The sequence below is a fragment of the Oncorhynchus tshawytscha genome, unplaced genomic scaffold, assembly GCF_018296145.1.
Source record: "Oncorhynchus tshawytscha isolate Ot180627B unplaced genomic scaffold, Otsh_v2.0 Un_scaffold_1341_pilon_pilon, whole genome shotgun sequence".
NCBI lineage: Eukaryota > Metazoa > Chordata > Actinopteri > Salmoniformes > Salmonidae > Oncorhynchus > Oncorhynchus tshawytscha.
In genome coordinates, this window is record NW_024609828.1 from 1,361,394 (window position 1) to 1,378,145 (window position 16,752).

At 46.0% G+C, this 16,752-nt stretch overlaps 1 protein-coding gene across 1 annotated transcript in view; it reads right to left on the bottom strand.

The window, feature by feature from the left end:
* LOC112242699 (centrosomal protein of 112 kDa) overlaps positions 1–16,752 on the bottom strand; it is a 156,606-nt gene that overhangs the window by 86,471 nt on the left and 53,383 nt on the right. The window contains 1 exon segment of the mRNA XM_042319193.1: positions 10,686–10,868. Coding sequence (XP_042175127.1) covers positions 10,686–10,868 — 183 coding nt within the window.

Here is a 16,752-nt window from a genome sequence, read left to right on the forward strand (position 1 = left end):
ATGGTCCACATGACTTCAAGGGCAGGCAGCTATTAGAACAGGTCCCTGAACAGCCTTTAATGTAGAATTCCCTCTTCAACTCATCTGGCTGATCCCTCTTCCCTACAACTTTAATATGTTTGGGAAATAACATATGGGCTAACGACATATAGGCTAACAACATATAGGCTAACAACATATAGGCTAACAAAATATAGGCTAACAAAATATAGGCTAACAAAATATAGGCTAATAACATATAGGCTAACAACATATAGGCTAACAACATATAGGCTAACAACATACAGGCTAACAACATACAGGCTAACAACATACAGGCTAACAACATACAGGCTAACAACATATAGGCTAACAACATATAGGCTAACAACATACAGGCTAACAACATAAAGGCTAACAACATAAAGGCTAACAACATAAAGGCTAACAACATAAATGCTAACAACATATAGGCTAATAACATATAGGCTAAAAACATATAGGCTAATAACATATAGGCTAAAAACATATAGGCTAACAACATATAGGCTAACAACATATAGGCTAATAACATATAGGCTACTGAAACAAAAGTTGGAAATAAAAGGACTGCCTAGTATTGTTGCAGCAGGTGCATAATTGCATTCTGAACTGAAGGGTGTCAATTTAGTCCAACAGTCCTACTCTTCATGACAGCTTCCTCTCACCATGCTGACATAGAATGTGTTATTAAATACATGTTGAATAGTATGAATGTTAAGTCGTTTGTTGTATGAGGTTATACTAAATCACCTGAAGCGGCAAGAATAGATTTGAGAGGTGAGGAAATTGATTTTTTTTAAAAATTAAATAGATAAAATCCAATATTCAAATATATGAATGGATAGGGGATAGAGAGAACAAAAGACAGAGAGAGAGAAAGAGCCAATCTGGAGTGGAGACCACATCTGTCTGAGCTTGGACTGAACATCAATAGGGAGAAAGGGGGAGGGAGACAGGGAAAATAAGGGACAGCTGCAGATGGAAACAAGCTCATTTGTGGCATGTGACAAGTGGACGAGATTTAAAAACAATAGCTGCCCCTACTCCAAATTCCCACCCACTCTCAGAAAATCATTTCTAATAGCAAAGCTTCTAAGAAATCAAAATGTGGAGCTGAATGTAATCTGCAATGTAATGACTTAGGTACTACAACACACAACGAACGTCAGCCATTGATCTCTCTGTGTCCGCATGAGACATGTGAAAGTGAAACTTCAAGCAGTCCTACCTCAATCACAAAAAGATGTGATCTAATCAACATGCAAACATCACAAACATAACTCTAACCAATCCACTGATGTGTCAACTCAACAACAGACAGAGCCCAATGGCTATAGGATGTCTGGGAGGAAGGGAAGCCGGGGCTGGCCTGACAAACCCATCTATAGGGACTGATCAATTACAAGGCAGAGAGAGAGACAGACACACACCCCCTCCCCCAAGACACAGCGTTCTTGTCCAGCTGCCTGTTGTGCCGTCTTCTCTCTCATCAGACACCCTTCCTCAGCTCAGACTCACCCTGTCATCAGGCCCTTCATTTCTCCTTGTCTTGTTAATCACTTACTGTGAGAAAAAGTTATTTGAAAGTTTTGCCAGGGTGATTATTTAGTCCATCACAGTGTTAAGGAGTGACCCCTCTGAGGATCTGACTCTCCCATGCTGTTTGAAGTCCAGATGTTTCTCAGAAAAGACGTTGTCAGGACGCGAGAGGGGGGAAAAAAAACGGAATTACCCATAAAAATGAGTTGAGTGAAGTCGCTGTAAGAACGAGCCAATAGAATGATCACGTTTCTGTTGTTCAGGACAACAAGGCTTAAATTCATTTGGAATGTTGGTGTAGTTTCTGAAGTGGAATTCTTTGGACGGACTAATAAGGAAACAGACTCCTCAAAGCATGAGAAACAACAGCACTAACTAAGTGAAATACATATCACCCCTGAACAACAACAGTTAATCCATTTAAATATCCAGCTGCTTGAGGAGAGGACAGATCCACTGTGCCGTGGCAGACAGTCAGAACACTGACAAAACTATTTATTAGGTTTAAAAACAAGAGAAAACATGAGTATTGCACCAGAATATGGACTGTGTTTGGGGACAGAGAGGACTGCGTGTCTCTTGAGAGTATGTTTGATGAGGGAGTGTGTGTGTGTGTCCCTCTCTCTGTAACTCTCTCTCGGTCTCTCTAATGGGGCTCTCTTCCACCCTCCTGTGCCGCTGATCGGCTAACAGAGCAGCACAGAGCTGCAGTTGAACACATTTACTGAGAGCTGCTGTCCAGGCTGCAGGCGAACACATTTACTGAGAGCTGCTGTCCTGGCTGCAGGCTAACACATTTACTGAGAGCTGCTGTCCTGGCTGCAGGCGAACACATTTACTGAGAGCTGCTGTCCTGGCTGCAGGCGAACACATTTACTGAGAGCTGCTGTCCTGGCTGCAGGCGAACACATTTACTGAGAGCTGCTGTCCTGGCTGCAGGCGAACACATTTACTGAGAGCTGCTGTCCTGGCTGCAGGCTAACACATTTACTGAGAGCTGCTGTCCAGGCTGCAGGCTAACACATTTACTGAGAGCTGCTGTCCAGGCTGCAGGCTAACACATTTACTGAGAGCTGCTGTCCAGGCTGCAGGCTAACACATTTACTGAGAGCTGCTGTCCTGGCTGCAGGCTAACACATTTACTGAGAGCTGCTGTCCTGGCTGCAGGCTAACACATTTACTGAGAGCTGCTGTCCTGGCTGCAGACTAACACATTTACTGAGAGCTGCTGTCCTGGCTGCAGGCTAACACATTTACTGAGAGCTGCTGTCCTGGCTGCAGACTAACACATTTACTGAGAGCTGCTGTCCTGGCTGCAGGCTAACACATTTACTGTCCTGGCTGCAGGCTAACACATTTACTGAGAGCTGCTCCTGGCTGCAGGCTAACACATTTACTGAGAGCTGCTGTCCAGGCTGCAGACTAACACATTTACTGAGAGCTGCTGTCCTGGCTGCAGTCACTGGCAACATTTACAAAGGCTGCTGTCATTTACTGAGAGCTGCTGTCCTGGCTGCAGGCTAACACATTTACTGAGAGCTGCTGTGACCCATTTAAAGGCTGCAGGCTAACACATTTACTGAGAGCTGCTGTCCTGGCTGCAGGCTAACACATTTACTGAGAGCTGCTGTCCTGGCTGCAGGCTAACACATTTACTGAGAGCTGCTGTCCTGGCTGCAGGCTAACACATTTACTGAGAGCTGCTGTCCTGGCTGCAGGCTAACACATTTACTGAGAGCTGCTGTCCAGGCTGCAGGCTAACACATTTACTGAGAGCTGCTGTCCAGGCTGCAGGCTAACACATTTACTGAGAGCTGCTGTCCTGGCTGCAAGGCGAACACATTTACTGAGAGCTGCTGTCCTGGCTGCAGCTAATTTAACACATTTACTGAGAGCTGCTGTCCTGGCTGCAGGCGAACACATTTACTGAGAGCTGCTGTCCAAAAAGGCTGAACACATTTACTGAGAGGTAACACATTTACTGAGAGCTGTCCAGGCTGCAGGCTAACACATTTACTGAGAGCTGCTGTCCTGGCTGCAGTTGAACACATTTACTGAGAGCTGCTGTCCTGGCTGCAGGCATTTAAAACACATTTACTGAGAGCTGCTGTCCTGGCTGCAGGCTAACACATTTACTGAGAGCTGCTGTCCTGGCTGCAGGCTAACACATTTACTGAGCTGCTGTCCAGGCTGCAGGCTAACACATTTACTGAGAGCTGCTGTCCTGGCTGCAGTTGAACACATTTACTGAGAGCTGCTGTCCTGGCTGCAGGCGAACACATTTACTGAGAGCTGCTGTCCTGGCTGCAGGCTAACACATTTACTGAGAGCTGCTGTCCTGGCTGCAGGCTAACACATTTACTGAGAGCTGCTGTCCTGGCTGCACGGACTGGCAACTGATGCTGCTTTTAAAGCTCATCCTTTCATCTTCAAAGATAATGGTTGAAATGGAGGACTATGAGCGTGGCAAAAGCCCAGTTGACGGTTTTGGATGGTAAAAGCATCACAATGATGACCCCAAGGCTGAGCAGGAGGATTTGGGATTAATCCCTCTGTGTGTTGGACGCCAACTCCAAACTCCCAACCCAGCATCACACCAATCTTCAAATAACTATTTCCTCATTAGTTGATGACACAGCAAACACCAATGCAGCCACAAAAAGGCACAAGAGAAGGGTCCTTAACTGGAAAAGAAACATCTCATTTAAACGGCACTGTCACTGCACAAAGCTCATTTAAACAGTACTGTCACTGCACAAAGGTAATTTAAAACAGTACTGTCACTGCACAAAGGTAATTTAAAACAGTACTGTCACTGCACAAAGCTAATTTAAACAGTACTGTCACTGCACAAAGGTAATTTAAAACAGTACTGTCACTGCACAAAGCTCATTTAAACAGTACTGTCACTGCACAAAGGTAATTTAAACAGTACTGTCACTGCACAAAGGTAATTTAAACAGTACTGTCACTGCACAAAGCTCATTTAAAACAGTACTGTCACTGCACAAAGCTCATTTAAACAGTACTGTCACTGCACAAAGGTAATTTAAACAGTACTGTCACTGCACAAAGCTAATTTAAACAGTACTGTCACTGCACAAAGCTCATTTAAACAGTACTGTCACTGCACAAAGCTCATTTAAACAGCACTGTCACTGCACAAAGCTCATTTAAAACAGTACTGTCACTGCACAAAGCTAATTTAAAACAGTACTGTCACTGCACAAAGCTCATTTAAACAGTACTGTCACTGCACAAAGCTCATTTAAATGCCACTGTCATTGCACAAAGCTAAATTAAACAGTACTGTCACTGCACAAAGCTCATTTAAACGCCACTGTCACTACACAAAGCTCATTTAAACGGTACTGTCACTGCACAAAGCTCATTTAAACGCCACTGTCATTGCACAAAGCTCATTTAAACGCCACTGTCACTGCACAAAGCTAAATTAAACAGTACTGTCACTGCACAAAGCTCATTTAAACAGTACTGTCACTGCACAAAGCTAATTTAAACAGTACTGTCACTGCACAAAGCTCATTTAAACAGTACTGTCACTGCACAAAGCTCATTTAAACAGTACTGTCACTGCACAAAGCTAATTTAAACAGTACTGTCACTGCACAAAGCTCATTTAAACGCCACTGTCACTGCACAAAGCTAAATTAAACAGTACTGTCACTGCACAAAGCTCATTTAAACAGTACTGTCACTGCACAAAGCTAATTTAAACAGTACTGTCACTGCACAAAGCTAATTTAAACAGTACTGTCACTGCACAAAGCTCATTTAAACAGTACTGTCACTGCACAAAGCTAATTGTAACAGTACTGTCACTGCACAAAGCTCATTTAAACAGTACTGTCACTGCACAAAGCTCATTTAAACAGTACTGTCACTGCACAAAGCTCATTCAAACAGTACTGTCACTGCACAAAACTCATTTAAACAGTACTGTCACTGCACAAAGCTAATTGTAACAGTACTGTCACTGCATAAAGCTCATTTAAACAGTACTGTCACTGCACAACACTCATTTAAACAGCACTGTCACTGCACAAAGCTAATTTAAACAGTACGGTCACTGCACAAAGCTCATTTAAACAGCACGGTCACTGCACAAAGCTCATTTAAATGGCACTGTCACTGCACAAAGCTCATTTAAATGGCACTGTCACTGCACAAAGCTCATTTAAATGGCACTGTCACTGCACAAAGCTCATTTAAACAGTACGGTCACTGCACAAAGCTCATTTAAACAGCACTGTCACTGCACAAAGCTAATTTTAAACAGTACTGTCACTGCACAAAGCTCATTTAAACAGTACTGTCACTGCACAAAGCTCATTTAAACAGTACTGTCACTGCACAAAGCTCATTTAAACAGTACTGTCACTGCACAAAGCTCATTTAAACAGTACTGTCACTGCACAAAGCTAATTTAAACAGTACTGTCACTGCACAAAGCTCATTTAAACAGTACTGTCACTGCACAAAGCTCATTTAAACAGTACTGTCACTGCACAAAGCTCATTTAAACAGTACTGTCACTGCACAAAGCTCATTTAAACAGCACTGTCACTGCACAAAGCTCATTTAAACAGCACTGTCACTGCACAAAGCTAATTTAAACAGCACGGTCACTGCACAAAGCTCATTTAAATGGCACTGTCACTGCACAAAGCTCATTTAAATGGCACTGTCACTGCACAAAGCTCATTTAAACAGTACGGTCACTGCACAAAGCTCATTTAAACAGTACGGTCACTGCACAAAGCTCATTTAAACAGTACGGTCACTGCACAAAGCTCATTTAAACAGTACGGTCACTGCACAAAGCTCATTTAAACAGTACGGTCACTGCACAAAGCTCATTTCAAGTTGCAGGACAATTCAAGTTGATTTATTTTTTAAAAAGAAAACGTTTTTTTATATAACCTTTATTTAACTAGTGAAGTCAGTTAAGAACAAATTCTTATTTACAATGACGGCCTGCAATAGCAAATATATTTCAAATGAGTAGGCAACAGTCACCAATAAGCCATCCTCAACAGTTCCATCCTGTAGGTGTATAGGCCAACATTGCTGTTCTGCAGAATGAATGAGTTGTGTGTTCCACCTGGCCACCACATGCAGCTGCATCTTTTGCACATCACATAACCTCCATATTAAGTGAGTGGAAGCCTTTTCTGTCCACATAGTTGAATTCCTTTTGGGATGGTGCTTTGATGGCGATGTGGATGCTGTCCATTGATCCATTCGTATTTGGGAATCCATTGGTGGCAAAGAAACCTCTCGACTTCAACCGGTTGTGCGATGGTGTATGGAAGTTGCATGCAACTGTTCATTTTGCTGATGATTTCATCCAAAACATTGGCTCATCGAGGTTTTGAGATGCCGATCGGCAAACTCACTCTGAGGAACCTACTGGGTACATAACTTAAAAGCATGTCTGACATGTATTGAGGGGCACAATCGTGGATTGATTTAAAAACCAATAGAAGAATCTTAAAATGAAACTCCCAGACAGCTAGTGCAGAGACATTAAAACCGGTGAATCGTCTGCGTAGCAGTGAAAATCAATGCTGTGCGTTCTGATAACGCTGCCAAGAGGTAACATATATAAACTGAAGGACAGAGAGCTGTTTGGCATCTGTGTTGGCACTAACACAGTTGGCACCCAAAAAATATTTTGCTGTTTGAAAACGAATTTCTCCTGAATGTTGTTTCAGAATGGAAGGTTGGAGATTTGGCGAAAATTGCTAGGAGCCGCAGAATCTACATGACTTCTTCAGAAGCGGTTTCCACACAGCAGTTTTTGGCACAGTGGAGATAGTGTCTGTGAACAGGAAGTGATTAACAATAGTTCGCACTTCTTCAGATATGCAATTAAAATCAGTTTTGAAGAAGGTGGTGGGGATAGGATCCAGAAGGCAGGTAGAAGGCTTAAATTGTGATATCACTAAAAACGATGCAGACCAAACTCTTTGGTCCTTTAAAAACCTGCTGTATGTAAAATAGTGTTCTATAGATGGGAAAATAATAAATGTGACTCGATAACAACATAATGCATGTCCATAGTGCCTTTGCGTGGTGGGCTAGGGCACAAAACCTATCATCAGGTCTTACTTTACTGATTTTATCTCCGCAAACGTATCACATTTAGATGTTGGGGGAAAATTCACATAGATTTGAGGGGGTAGGATTTATCAGGTCATCAATGGTGGAGAAGAGCACTCTGGATTAATTCTGATTAATTGTGATCAAGTTAGAAAAATGAATCCGTCTGGCATTTCTAATTGCTTTGTTATATATTTCAAGTTGCTCTCTCAGAATATCATAATGGACGTACAACTTTTACTTTCTCTACTTCTGCAATGTTTCTTTAATTGATCTCTTTAATTGAGCTCTCCTTGTACAGACTCTAGGCCTTTATTTAGCAGGGTAACACAGACAGTTGGTCAGGGAAGGGGCCCCAGCAGAGCATCCTGGATAACAACAAATGGTGATGAGGCCAGGACAGAGAACTCTTGTGCTCCACCACCTCCTGCTGCATCTCCTTCTCCTCTTCCTCCTGCATCTCCTCCTCCTCCATGTTGACCACGACTCATTTGTTGTCCTTCCCAACTGGTTGGGTGGGGTGGAGGCCAGCCTATTTATTAGACTCATCCTACCATGTGAAGGGGATGAGTCGGGATTACTCATCCTCACGACGTGTGGCTGACATCCGCTCCCTCTGCCAGCTTTCCATAGTCAGGAAGAGAGAGAGTAAGTGAGCAACACAATCCTTCCAGAGATTCCAGGAAGAGAAAGAAGAGCGGGAAAGCAGGGCCTGGATCCAATCAACTCGCCAGGAGTTGATTCCCAAATCCTGGCAGTCACATCGGGACATATTCCATTGTCTGTCTTCCTCACACACAAGATAGTGTGGGTGAGTCGCTTGATGGAATGTTGAGTACCACTTAAGCCTCACAATAGTGAAAAGTACTAAGTAGTAGGAATTAAGTAGTGCATTTAAGCTATGCTTGCCAGTTTCAGAAAGCGCTCATATTTTCTGGATGCTTCAACAAAATACTCTGCTTTTCAACATTCCTCTTTCAAAACTCTCAGGACTTTTCAGAATCTGTGGAAGTTGAATCCCCCATTTATTTCCATCTGTATGACAGAGTTTCAAAGGGGTAAACGTCTATGGTAATGCAAACCTCCTTCATAATATGGGACCTAAAGTGATGTTAAAAAAACTCATCTTTCTAATTGGCTCATTCATCCCCCCTCCTGTCCCCTGTAACTATTCCCCAGGTCCTTACCGTAGATGAGAATGTGCTCTCAGTCAACTTACCTGGTAAAATAAGGGTTAAATAAATAAATACAAATAACATACGTACATTCTGGAGCCCAACTGCTGCTCTCCAAGAACCTGAACCATAGAGAGAACTTTGGTTTTATTTATTTTTCATTGGGGGAGGGGAGATTTTGAGGTGCGTTGTGGCTCCACATAATCGTATGGTCGAGCGATGGCCATGGCAGAGACAGACAGACTAACCAGAATAGTAGAGTGGATGCCAACAGATACCTCAAATCATAGTTGAGAGAGTGTGTTCAGGGTAGCTGTGTATGAGGAGGAAGATGAGATGTTTTCTTCCACTGAAAGGAGCAGGCCATATAGAAAGCTGTCACCTCTGCCATATAGAACAGTGCGTACTGTACACATAACCCTGTCTTACTGTCAAATGTATGGAGCGGATGAACATGAAATAACAATGTTTATAAAACATTAGACTGCTTGACCTTGAAATGCTACATTTTAAATGCCATCTTTCTATAGTTCTAATCATATTTCTATGAATTCATTTATGACCAACAATATCAAATAGTAAAGACAATATATTTATTTTATTCCCCATTTAAGTCTAAATGCTTTTAAATCTAGGCCTATACTAATTCATACTAGACCTACTTCTTAAAAATAATAATAATCTTAACGGTGAAATTCCATTTGGTTCTGTTGTTGGTACACAGTTGTGTAACCTGGGAACCATCTGTGCCCGCCGTTTGTTGCAAAAACATTTGAGAGTCGCCGTTTGTCCAAATGTCCAAAAATACTGAATGTGCACGGCTGGAACCCTAGTCTCCAGCCAGGAGCCAATAAACAAGCCCTCGCCATGCTGACATTCTACATTTCATCTGGAGGCTTGAGGAGTCAAATACATCCCCGGACGGGGGCTGCTCTGTCAAATGGCTTCCCACAGCGTCTCCATGCTAGCCAGGCAGGAGAAGGGCGAGGAGAGGGGAGATGGAGGCAAGAGAGTGGAGCAGGGCTGCAGGGAGAGAAAACCTGCTGGAATCACAAGTGTTAAATAGGCTTGGGGATTGGGGACTCGTCAATATAGCGCCAAATGTCATATAGCCATTGTAGCGGTAGTGTGTTGTTGTAATGGGAAAGTAACTGGTGCTTATGGGAGGGAGATGGCTACCTGCGGTGAGGGGAGAATGCCATGTACAGCCTGTTCCTCCGTAGGGGGATTACGGGGTCCTCGCCGTATGCGGCTGATACACGGCTGATACCGACCCCGGTGAACCAGGGAAAGAAAGGAGAGAAATGCAACCCAGGGTTTGGGGAATAAAAGGCCAGAGGTACTGCACAGCGACCAAGAGCCTTCCTTTCCTTTATCTGGCAACCTGTGGTTTCCAGGCGTTTCAAGTCTTTTCACTTCTAGCACGGAACCCTGCCGCGAAACCAGGAAAGAAATACAGAACCGCATTAGAAGTTAGCACTGTGTGATAATATTAATTTATTTCGGTTTAATCGGCATTTAACTTTTCCATTAATTTGCAGTCCTTCCTACAACAACAACGGTCCTTCCTATTTTATTTCGCAAATAAAATAATTTAGGATTTAAATAAGAATTTGAGATTCTTTCCTTTCCGCTCACACACACCTGCACCCCTACAAAACAAATTCTGCTCAGAAATCGCACCTAGCAGCAGGTGAGAAAGTAGTACTCGCAGCGTTTTGAAAGCCCAGAACCACAGAACGTTAATGGCTAAACAAAATGGTGACCAGGAGAGAACCTGCGGGAGAGCGGTGCGGACCAGAGGAGAGTAGTGAGACCTCCTACCTGGGCGTCGTGTTGCCTCCACTCCTGGGTCTGGTGCTGGTGCTGGTGCAGGGCGGCCCGCGCCTCCCTCTCCATGGTGCCCACCTCCCGCTGGCGCTGCTGGACCAGATTGTCCCTCTCCGTGCTGTAATGCTGCTGTAGACGCATCCTCTCCTGCTCCTGCCCTGCACGCTGCTCGCACATCTGATTGGACAACAGGAGGTGAGAGGAAGAAGACTACAATCAGCCCCAGCCCTGTCGTCATGACAATTTGTCCATCAATCCACCCATATATCCCTTCCATCCCTCCCCATACTCCAATGCGCCCCGCCGTTGCACAAAGGACAGGACCAAAAAAAAGAGAAAGTTTGTCTCTTGCCTCACGACTCGATGACTCCACGACATAATGCAATTCTTTACATCATTATTACCTCACACTGTTTCCATCCCACTATCGCTCGCTCTCTTTCTCCAAATCGGACTCCTGTCGCCCCTCTCCTATCGGCATATAAATGAGCAGTTAGCTTGGGCTGTCTATGCAGAGAGGCTGTGAGGGGTTAGCCATCTGGCTACTAGAGGAGCTACCCTCGCCCCATGCTATGAGTCTCACAGCGTGGGGAAATGGGCTTAGTAAGGGCGATGCCTATCATCATTATACTACGCCCCACTCAGAGGACGTGAGGAGAAGGAAGACAGGAACAAACTTCGGAGGGGAGAAATGTACAAAAAGCGGAGAGGAGATGGAACATGTTCCTTCAACCTGTCATCGTATTCATTCAGAGTCCGACAGACTGCTGCAGAAGAATCAAATCAGTGTTTGCTTTCAAATTTGGTTGCCTATCGCCGCCAAATGATCGTAGCTGTACAGGTCTACGCTGACAACGAGAGAGTATTTAGAGGACGAAATAACAAAAAGCTTCCCACAAGCTGACCAACAGAAATGCTGCCCCAACCGACACACTGAGACAGTGAGTCATCATCTGATGGAATTAACAGAAAACCTAAAAGAAAAAAGAGACGGGAAAAATACAAAAGAATCCTCCAAAAGAAAGAACCCCTTTACAAACATACCATGCTGTCAGTCAGTTGAGCTAGGCTATCCCAGTGTCCACAGACAGCTCCACTCTGCAGAGTTAGCTCTGCTAGCCTAGCGCTGCGGATCTGAGACAAGTCACCTGCTGTGAGGTAAAGCCTGGTGGTGGAGTGCTGAGAACGCTAAAGCCCAAGCACCACCAGTGTCTGCTTTTTTTCCCAGGCTCCGCTCTCTCTGCTCTCACACCCCCAAGGCGGGGTACCCATGACCCTGTCCCATCCCCACGGTGTGCTCCCCTGCCGGGGCTGTGAAAGGCCAGCAGGAGCCCTGGGCTGGGGCCCAGCTCTGAAGCTAATCCTCCACACATTGTGCTCCCCCGGCACCCTACCTGGGCCTGCCACAGATAGGACAGACAGATAGGACAGACAGACAGACAGGACAGACAGACAGGACAGACAGACAGACAGACCCCTAGTCCCAGCCCACAGGTTTAGCCCACAGTTTAAGCCCCAAGCTCCAGACACTGCTTACACTTAGACTAATGCTATTCTGGTGATGAATGGGTACATCGACAGGAGGCTGGATTCCTCACTCAGTGAAGACCACAAAAGACACTTCTATTAGCCACGCAGGATTTCAGGGTTTCCCCACTACTTGCGTTTAGGTTGATTTGAAAACTGTAAAGGGAGGGATGACTGAATACAATGTTTTACCTGGAGTTTCTCTGTGGTTCTTCTATTGCTGTCGCACATCTACATTTGTAAGGAATTAGTTAGTATGTGTACATTCTACCAAAACACACACACACACACATACACTACTAAACACACACTAATAAACACACATACTCACACACTTGGGACATAAACAGTAGTTTTCAGAAAGACATCCCTCTTAGGCAGTTGACCACAAACACAAACAAAGCATTGTGTGAGACCGGCCTGGCCATCTTCCGTGTTATAGTCATTGGAGATGTTCGGCTTTGCTGCTCCCACAGAGTTAATACATGACATCTGCTCTGTAATTCAATTCCATTCACTATAATATAATTCATTCAGTAATATAATAGAGACCCAATCATATCCAGCAACTGGATTTCACAGTCATGCAGAATCACGCCACAGATCATGATTCATATCTCCACAGCATGTCAGAGTCTGATGGGCTGACTGATAGGCGGCTAATTCCTACGCAAAACTACAACAGCGTGACACCCGACGACAGGAGAGACAAGTGGGGAAGCGTTGGCTTACTGTTTTGTGTGACCGTCCTGATTTGCATTTCAGGGTTTTGGTTTTGAGAGAGGGGGGGGCTTTGGAGGTGGACAGGAAGGCCGAGCTAGATCTGTTTTCAAACAAGTAACATTACGAAAGGAGGCAGAGGAGGAGAGAGAGAAAAAGATAGAGAGAAAGAGAGAGAGAGAGAGAGAGGGATTATGGAGACACACAAACATCCTAGTTACGTCACAGACTTGCTGAAGAAAGGGCTTCTGGGTGCTGAGGCTCTTAAAGGGGCCGGTGTGGCCACGACACAGCAGGAGAGGGCCTGGGAGAACAACTACACAGTGTGTGTCCTGTCACTGAGTGAGTCTAGAGAGACAGTGTTACAGCACAGTGTGTGTCCTGTCACTGAGTGAGTTTAGAGAGACGGTGTTACAGAACAGTGTGTGTCCTGTCACTGAGTGAGTCTAGAGAGACGGTGTTACAGAACAGTGTGTGTTCTGTCACTGAGTGAGTCCAGAGAGACGGTGTTACAGCACAGTGTGTGTCCTGTCACTGAGTGAGTCTAGAGAGACGGTGTTACAGAACAGTGTGTGTCCTGTCACTGAGTGAGTTTAGAGAGACAGTGTTACAGAACAGTGTGTGTCCTGTCACTGAGTGAGTCTAGAGAGACGGTGTTACAGAACAGTGTGTGTCCTGTCACTGAGTGAGTCTAGAGAGACGGTGTTACAGAACAGTGTGTGTCCTGTCACTGAGTGAGTCTAGAGAGACGGTGTTACAGAACAGTGTGTGTCCTGTCACTGAGTGAGTCAAGAGAGACGGTGTTACAGAACAGTGTGCGTCCTGTCACTGAGTGAGTCTAGAGAGACGGTGTTACAGAACAGTGTGTGTCCTGTCACTGAGTGAGTGTCAAGTGAGAGAGACGGTGTTACAGACACTGTGTGTACAGAACAGCCTGTGTCCTGTCACTGAGTGAGTCTACAGCCTGTGTCCTGACGGTTTTCTTGCGGTGACGGTGTTACGAACAATACAAAAGAACAACCGTAACGTGAAAACCTATACAGCCTATCTGGTTCAAACAAACACAGAGACAGGAACAATCACCCACGAAACACTCAAAGAATATGGCTGCCTAAATATAGTTCCCAATCAGAGACAACGATAAACACCTGCCTCTGATTGAGAACCACTCCAGACAGCCATAGACTATGCTAGAAAACCCCACTAAGCCACAATCCCAATACCTAACAAAACCCCAAGACAAAACACACCACAATAAACCCATGTCACACCCTGGCCTGACCAAAATAATAAAGAAAACACAAAATACTAAGACCAGGGCGTGACACACTGAGTGGCTCCTGTCATTGAGATGGGCCTGGGTGTAGTGGCACAGTAGAGCTGCTAACAGAGGACTAGGGGGTGTGTGACAGGACTGGACAGGCTGAGAATTGGGAGAGAGACAGTGCGGTAACCTGGACACCGCTGCTGTTGCCCCAGGAGGGTTACCCCAAACCTCAGCGAGGAGAAGGGGGAAGAGAACTGTCTGGCCTCAGCAGGGTGACGAGAAGGGGAAAGGGAGAACTGTCTGGCCCAGCAGGGTGATAGAGAAGGGGTTACAGAACAGTCTGGCCCAGTCACTGGGTGAGTCTAGAGGGGACAGTGGAAGAACAGTGTCTGTCCTGTCACAGGGTGAGTCTAGAAGGGGAGACGGTGTTACAGAACAGTGTGTGTCCTGTCACAGGGTGAGTCTAGAGAAGGGTGAGGGCAGAACAGTCTGGCCTGTCACAGGGTGAGTCGAGAAGGGAGAGGGAAGAACTGTCTGTCCTGTCACAGGGTGAGTCTAGAAGGGGTGAGGGAAGAACTGTCCTGTCACAGGGTGAGTCGAGAAGGGAGAGGGTTACAGAACTGTGTGTCCTGTCACTGAGTGAGTCTACAGAGACGGTGTTACAGAACTGTCTGGTCCTGTCACAGGGTGATGAGAAGGAGACGAGTGTTACAGAACAGTGTCTGGCCTGTCACAGGGTGAGTCTAAAGAGAAGGGTTACAGAACAGTGTGGTCCTGTCACAGGGTGAGAAGGGGAGACGGGTTACAGAACAGCCTGTGTCCTGTCACTGAGTGAGTCTCAGCAGGTGAGAGGTGAGAAGGGAGAACAGTCTGGCGTCAGCACTGAGTGAGGGTGACTGTTGGCCTCACAGTGATGAGAAGGGGAGAGGGAGAACTGTCTGGCCTCACAGGGTGATGAGAAGTCAGAGGGAGAACTGTTTGGTGTTACAGAACAGGGAGAACTGTCACTGGCCTCAGTTTTCAGGGTGGTGAAGGAGAGGGACCAAAATGCAGGAGTATTCTTGATACATGTTTAATGACGATGAAAAAAGGGAACAATACAAAAACAACAAACGAGAACGGGAAAACCTATACAGCCTATCTGGTTCAAACAAACAGGGTGACAGGGGAACAATCAGGGAGGGGACACTCAAAGAACTGGCTGCCAAAGGGTGTTCCCAAGGGGAGACAGGGAGAACTGTCTGGCCTCTGATTGAGAAAGGGGAGACAGCCAGAACTGCTAGAAAACCCCACTCAGCCACAATCCCAATACCTAACAAAAGGGGAGACAAAAAGAACTAAACCCTGGCCTCACACCCTGGCCTGACCAAAATAATAGGGAAAAACAAAATACTAAGGCCAGCAGGGTGACACTGAAGTGGGTCATTGAGATGGGCCTGTTTGGCCTCAGCAGGGTGACAGAGGAAGGGGAGAGGGAAGAACTGTTTGGCCTCAGCAGGGTGATGAGAAGGGGAGAGGGAGAACTGTTGGCCTCAGCAGGCCTCAGACAGGCTGTGACGAGAAGGGGAGAGGGAGAACTGTCTGGCCTCAGCAGGGTGATGAGAAGGGGAGAGGGAGAACTGTCTGGCCTCAGCAGGGTGATGAGAAGGGGAGAGGGAGAACTGTTTGGCCTCAGCAGGGTGACGAGAAGGGGAAGGGAGAACTGTCTGGCCCAGCAGGGTGACGAGAAGGGGACAGGGAAGAACTGTCTGGCCTCAGCAGGGTGACGAGAAGGGGAAAGGGAAGAACTGTCTGGCCCAGCAGGGTGACGAGAAGGGGAGAGGGAGAACTGTCTGGCCTCAGCAGGGTGTGAGAAGGGGAGAGGGAGAACTGTCTGGCCTGAGCAGGGTGATGAGAAGGGGAGAGGGAGAACTGTTTGGCCTCAGCAGGGTGACGAGAAGGGGAGAGGGAGAACTGTTTGGCCTCAGCAGGGTGACGAGAAGGGGAGAGGGAAGAAATGTTTGGCCTCAGCAGGGTGATGAGAAGGGGAGAGGGAGAACTGTTTGGCCTCAGCAGGGTGACGAGAAGGGGAGAGGGAGAACTGTTTGGCCTCAGCAGGGTGACGAGAAGGGGAGAGGGAGAACTGTTTGGCCTCAGCAGGGTGACGAGAAGGGGACAGGGAAGAACTCGATTATTCACAGTGGGGAGTGTAGAAGTGTGCCCTGTGTGTGTACGTGTTAGCATTTCTATATGAGCGTTTCAGTGTGTGGATGCGTTTACTAGACTTAGACTTTGTGTCATTTGTTGTCACCAAATATCTGAGGAGCAGGACAGATTAGGGGTTTCCATGGGGTCGGGGGTTACTACACCATCTATAACAGCCTTATGACCTCCCTACGTCAGTTCAACGTCAAGGAGCAGGGCTGTGAAGGGCCGGCGTGACGTCCTAATGACCTGGAGGTCAGAGGGAAACAACTCCTCTATACATGGAGCCTCTTTTAAAACTCTCACTGATGTGACCTCAGTGGAATGTCCCTTTGTGATTGGTTCAATGGGCAAACTTGACCT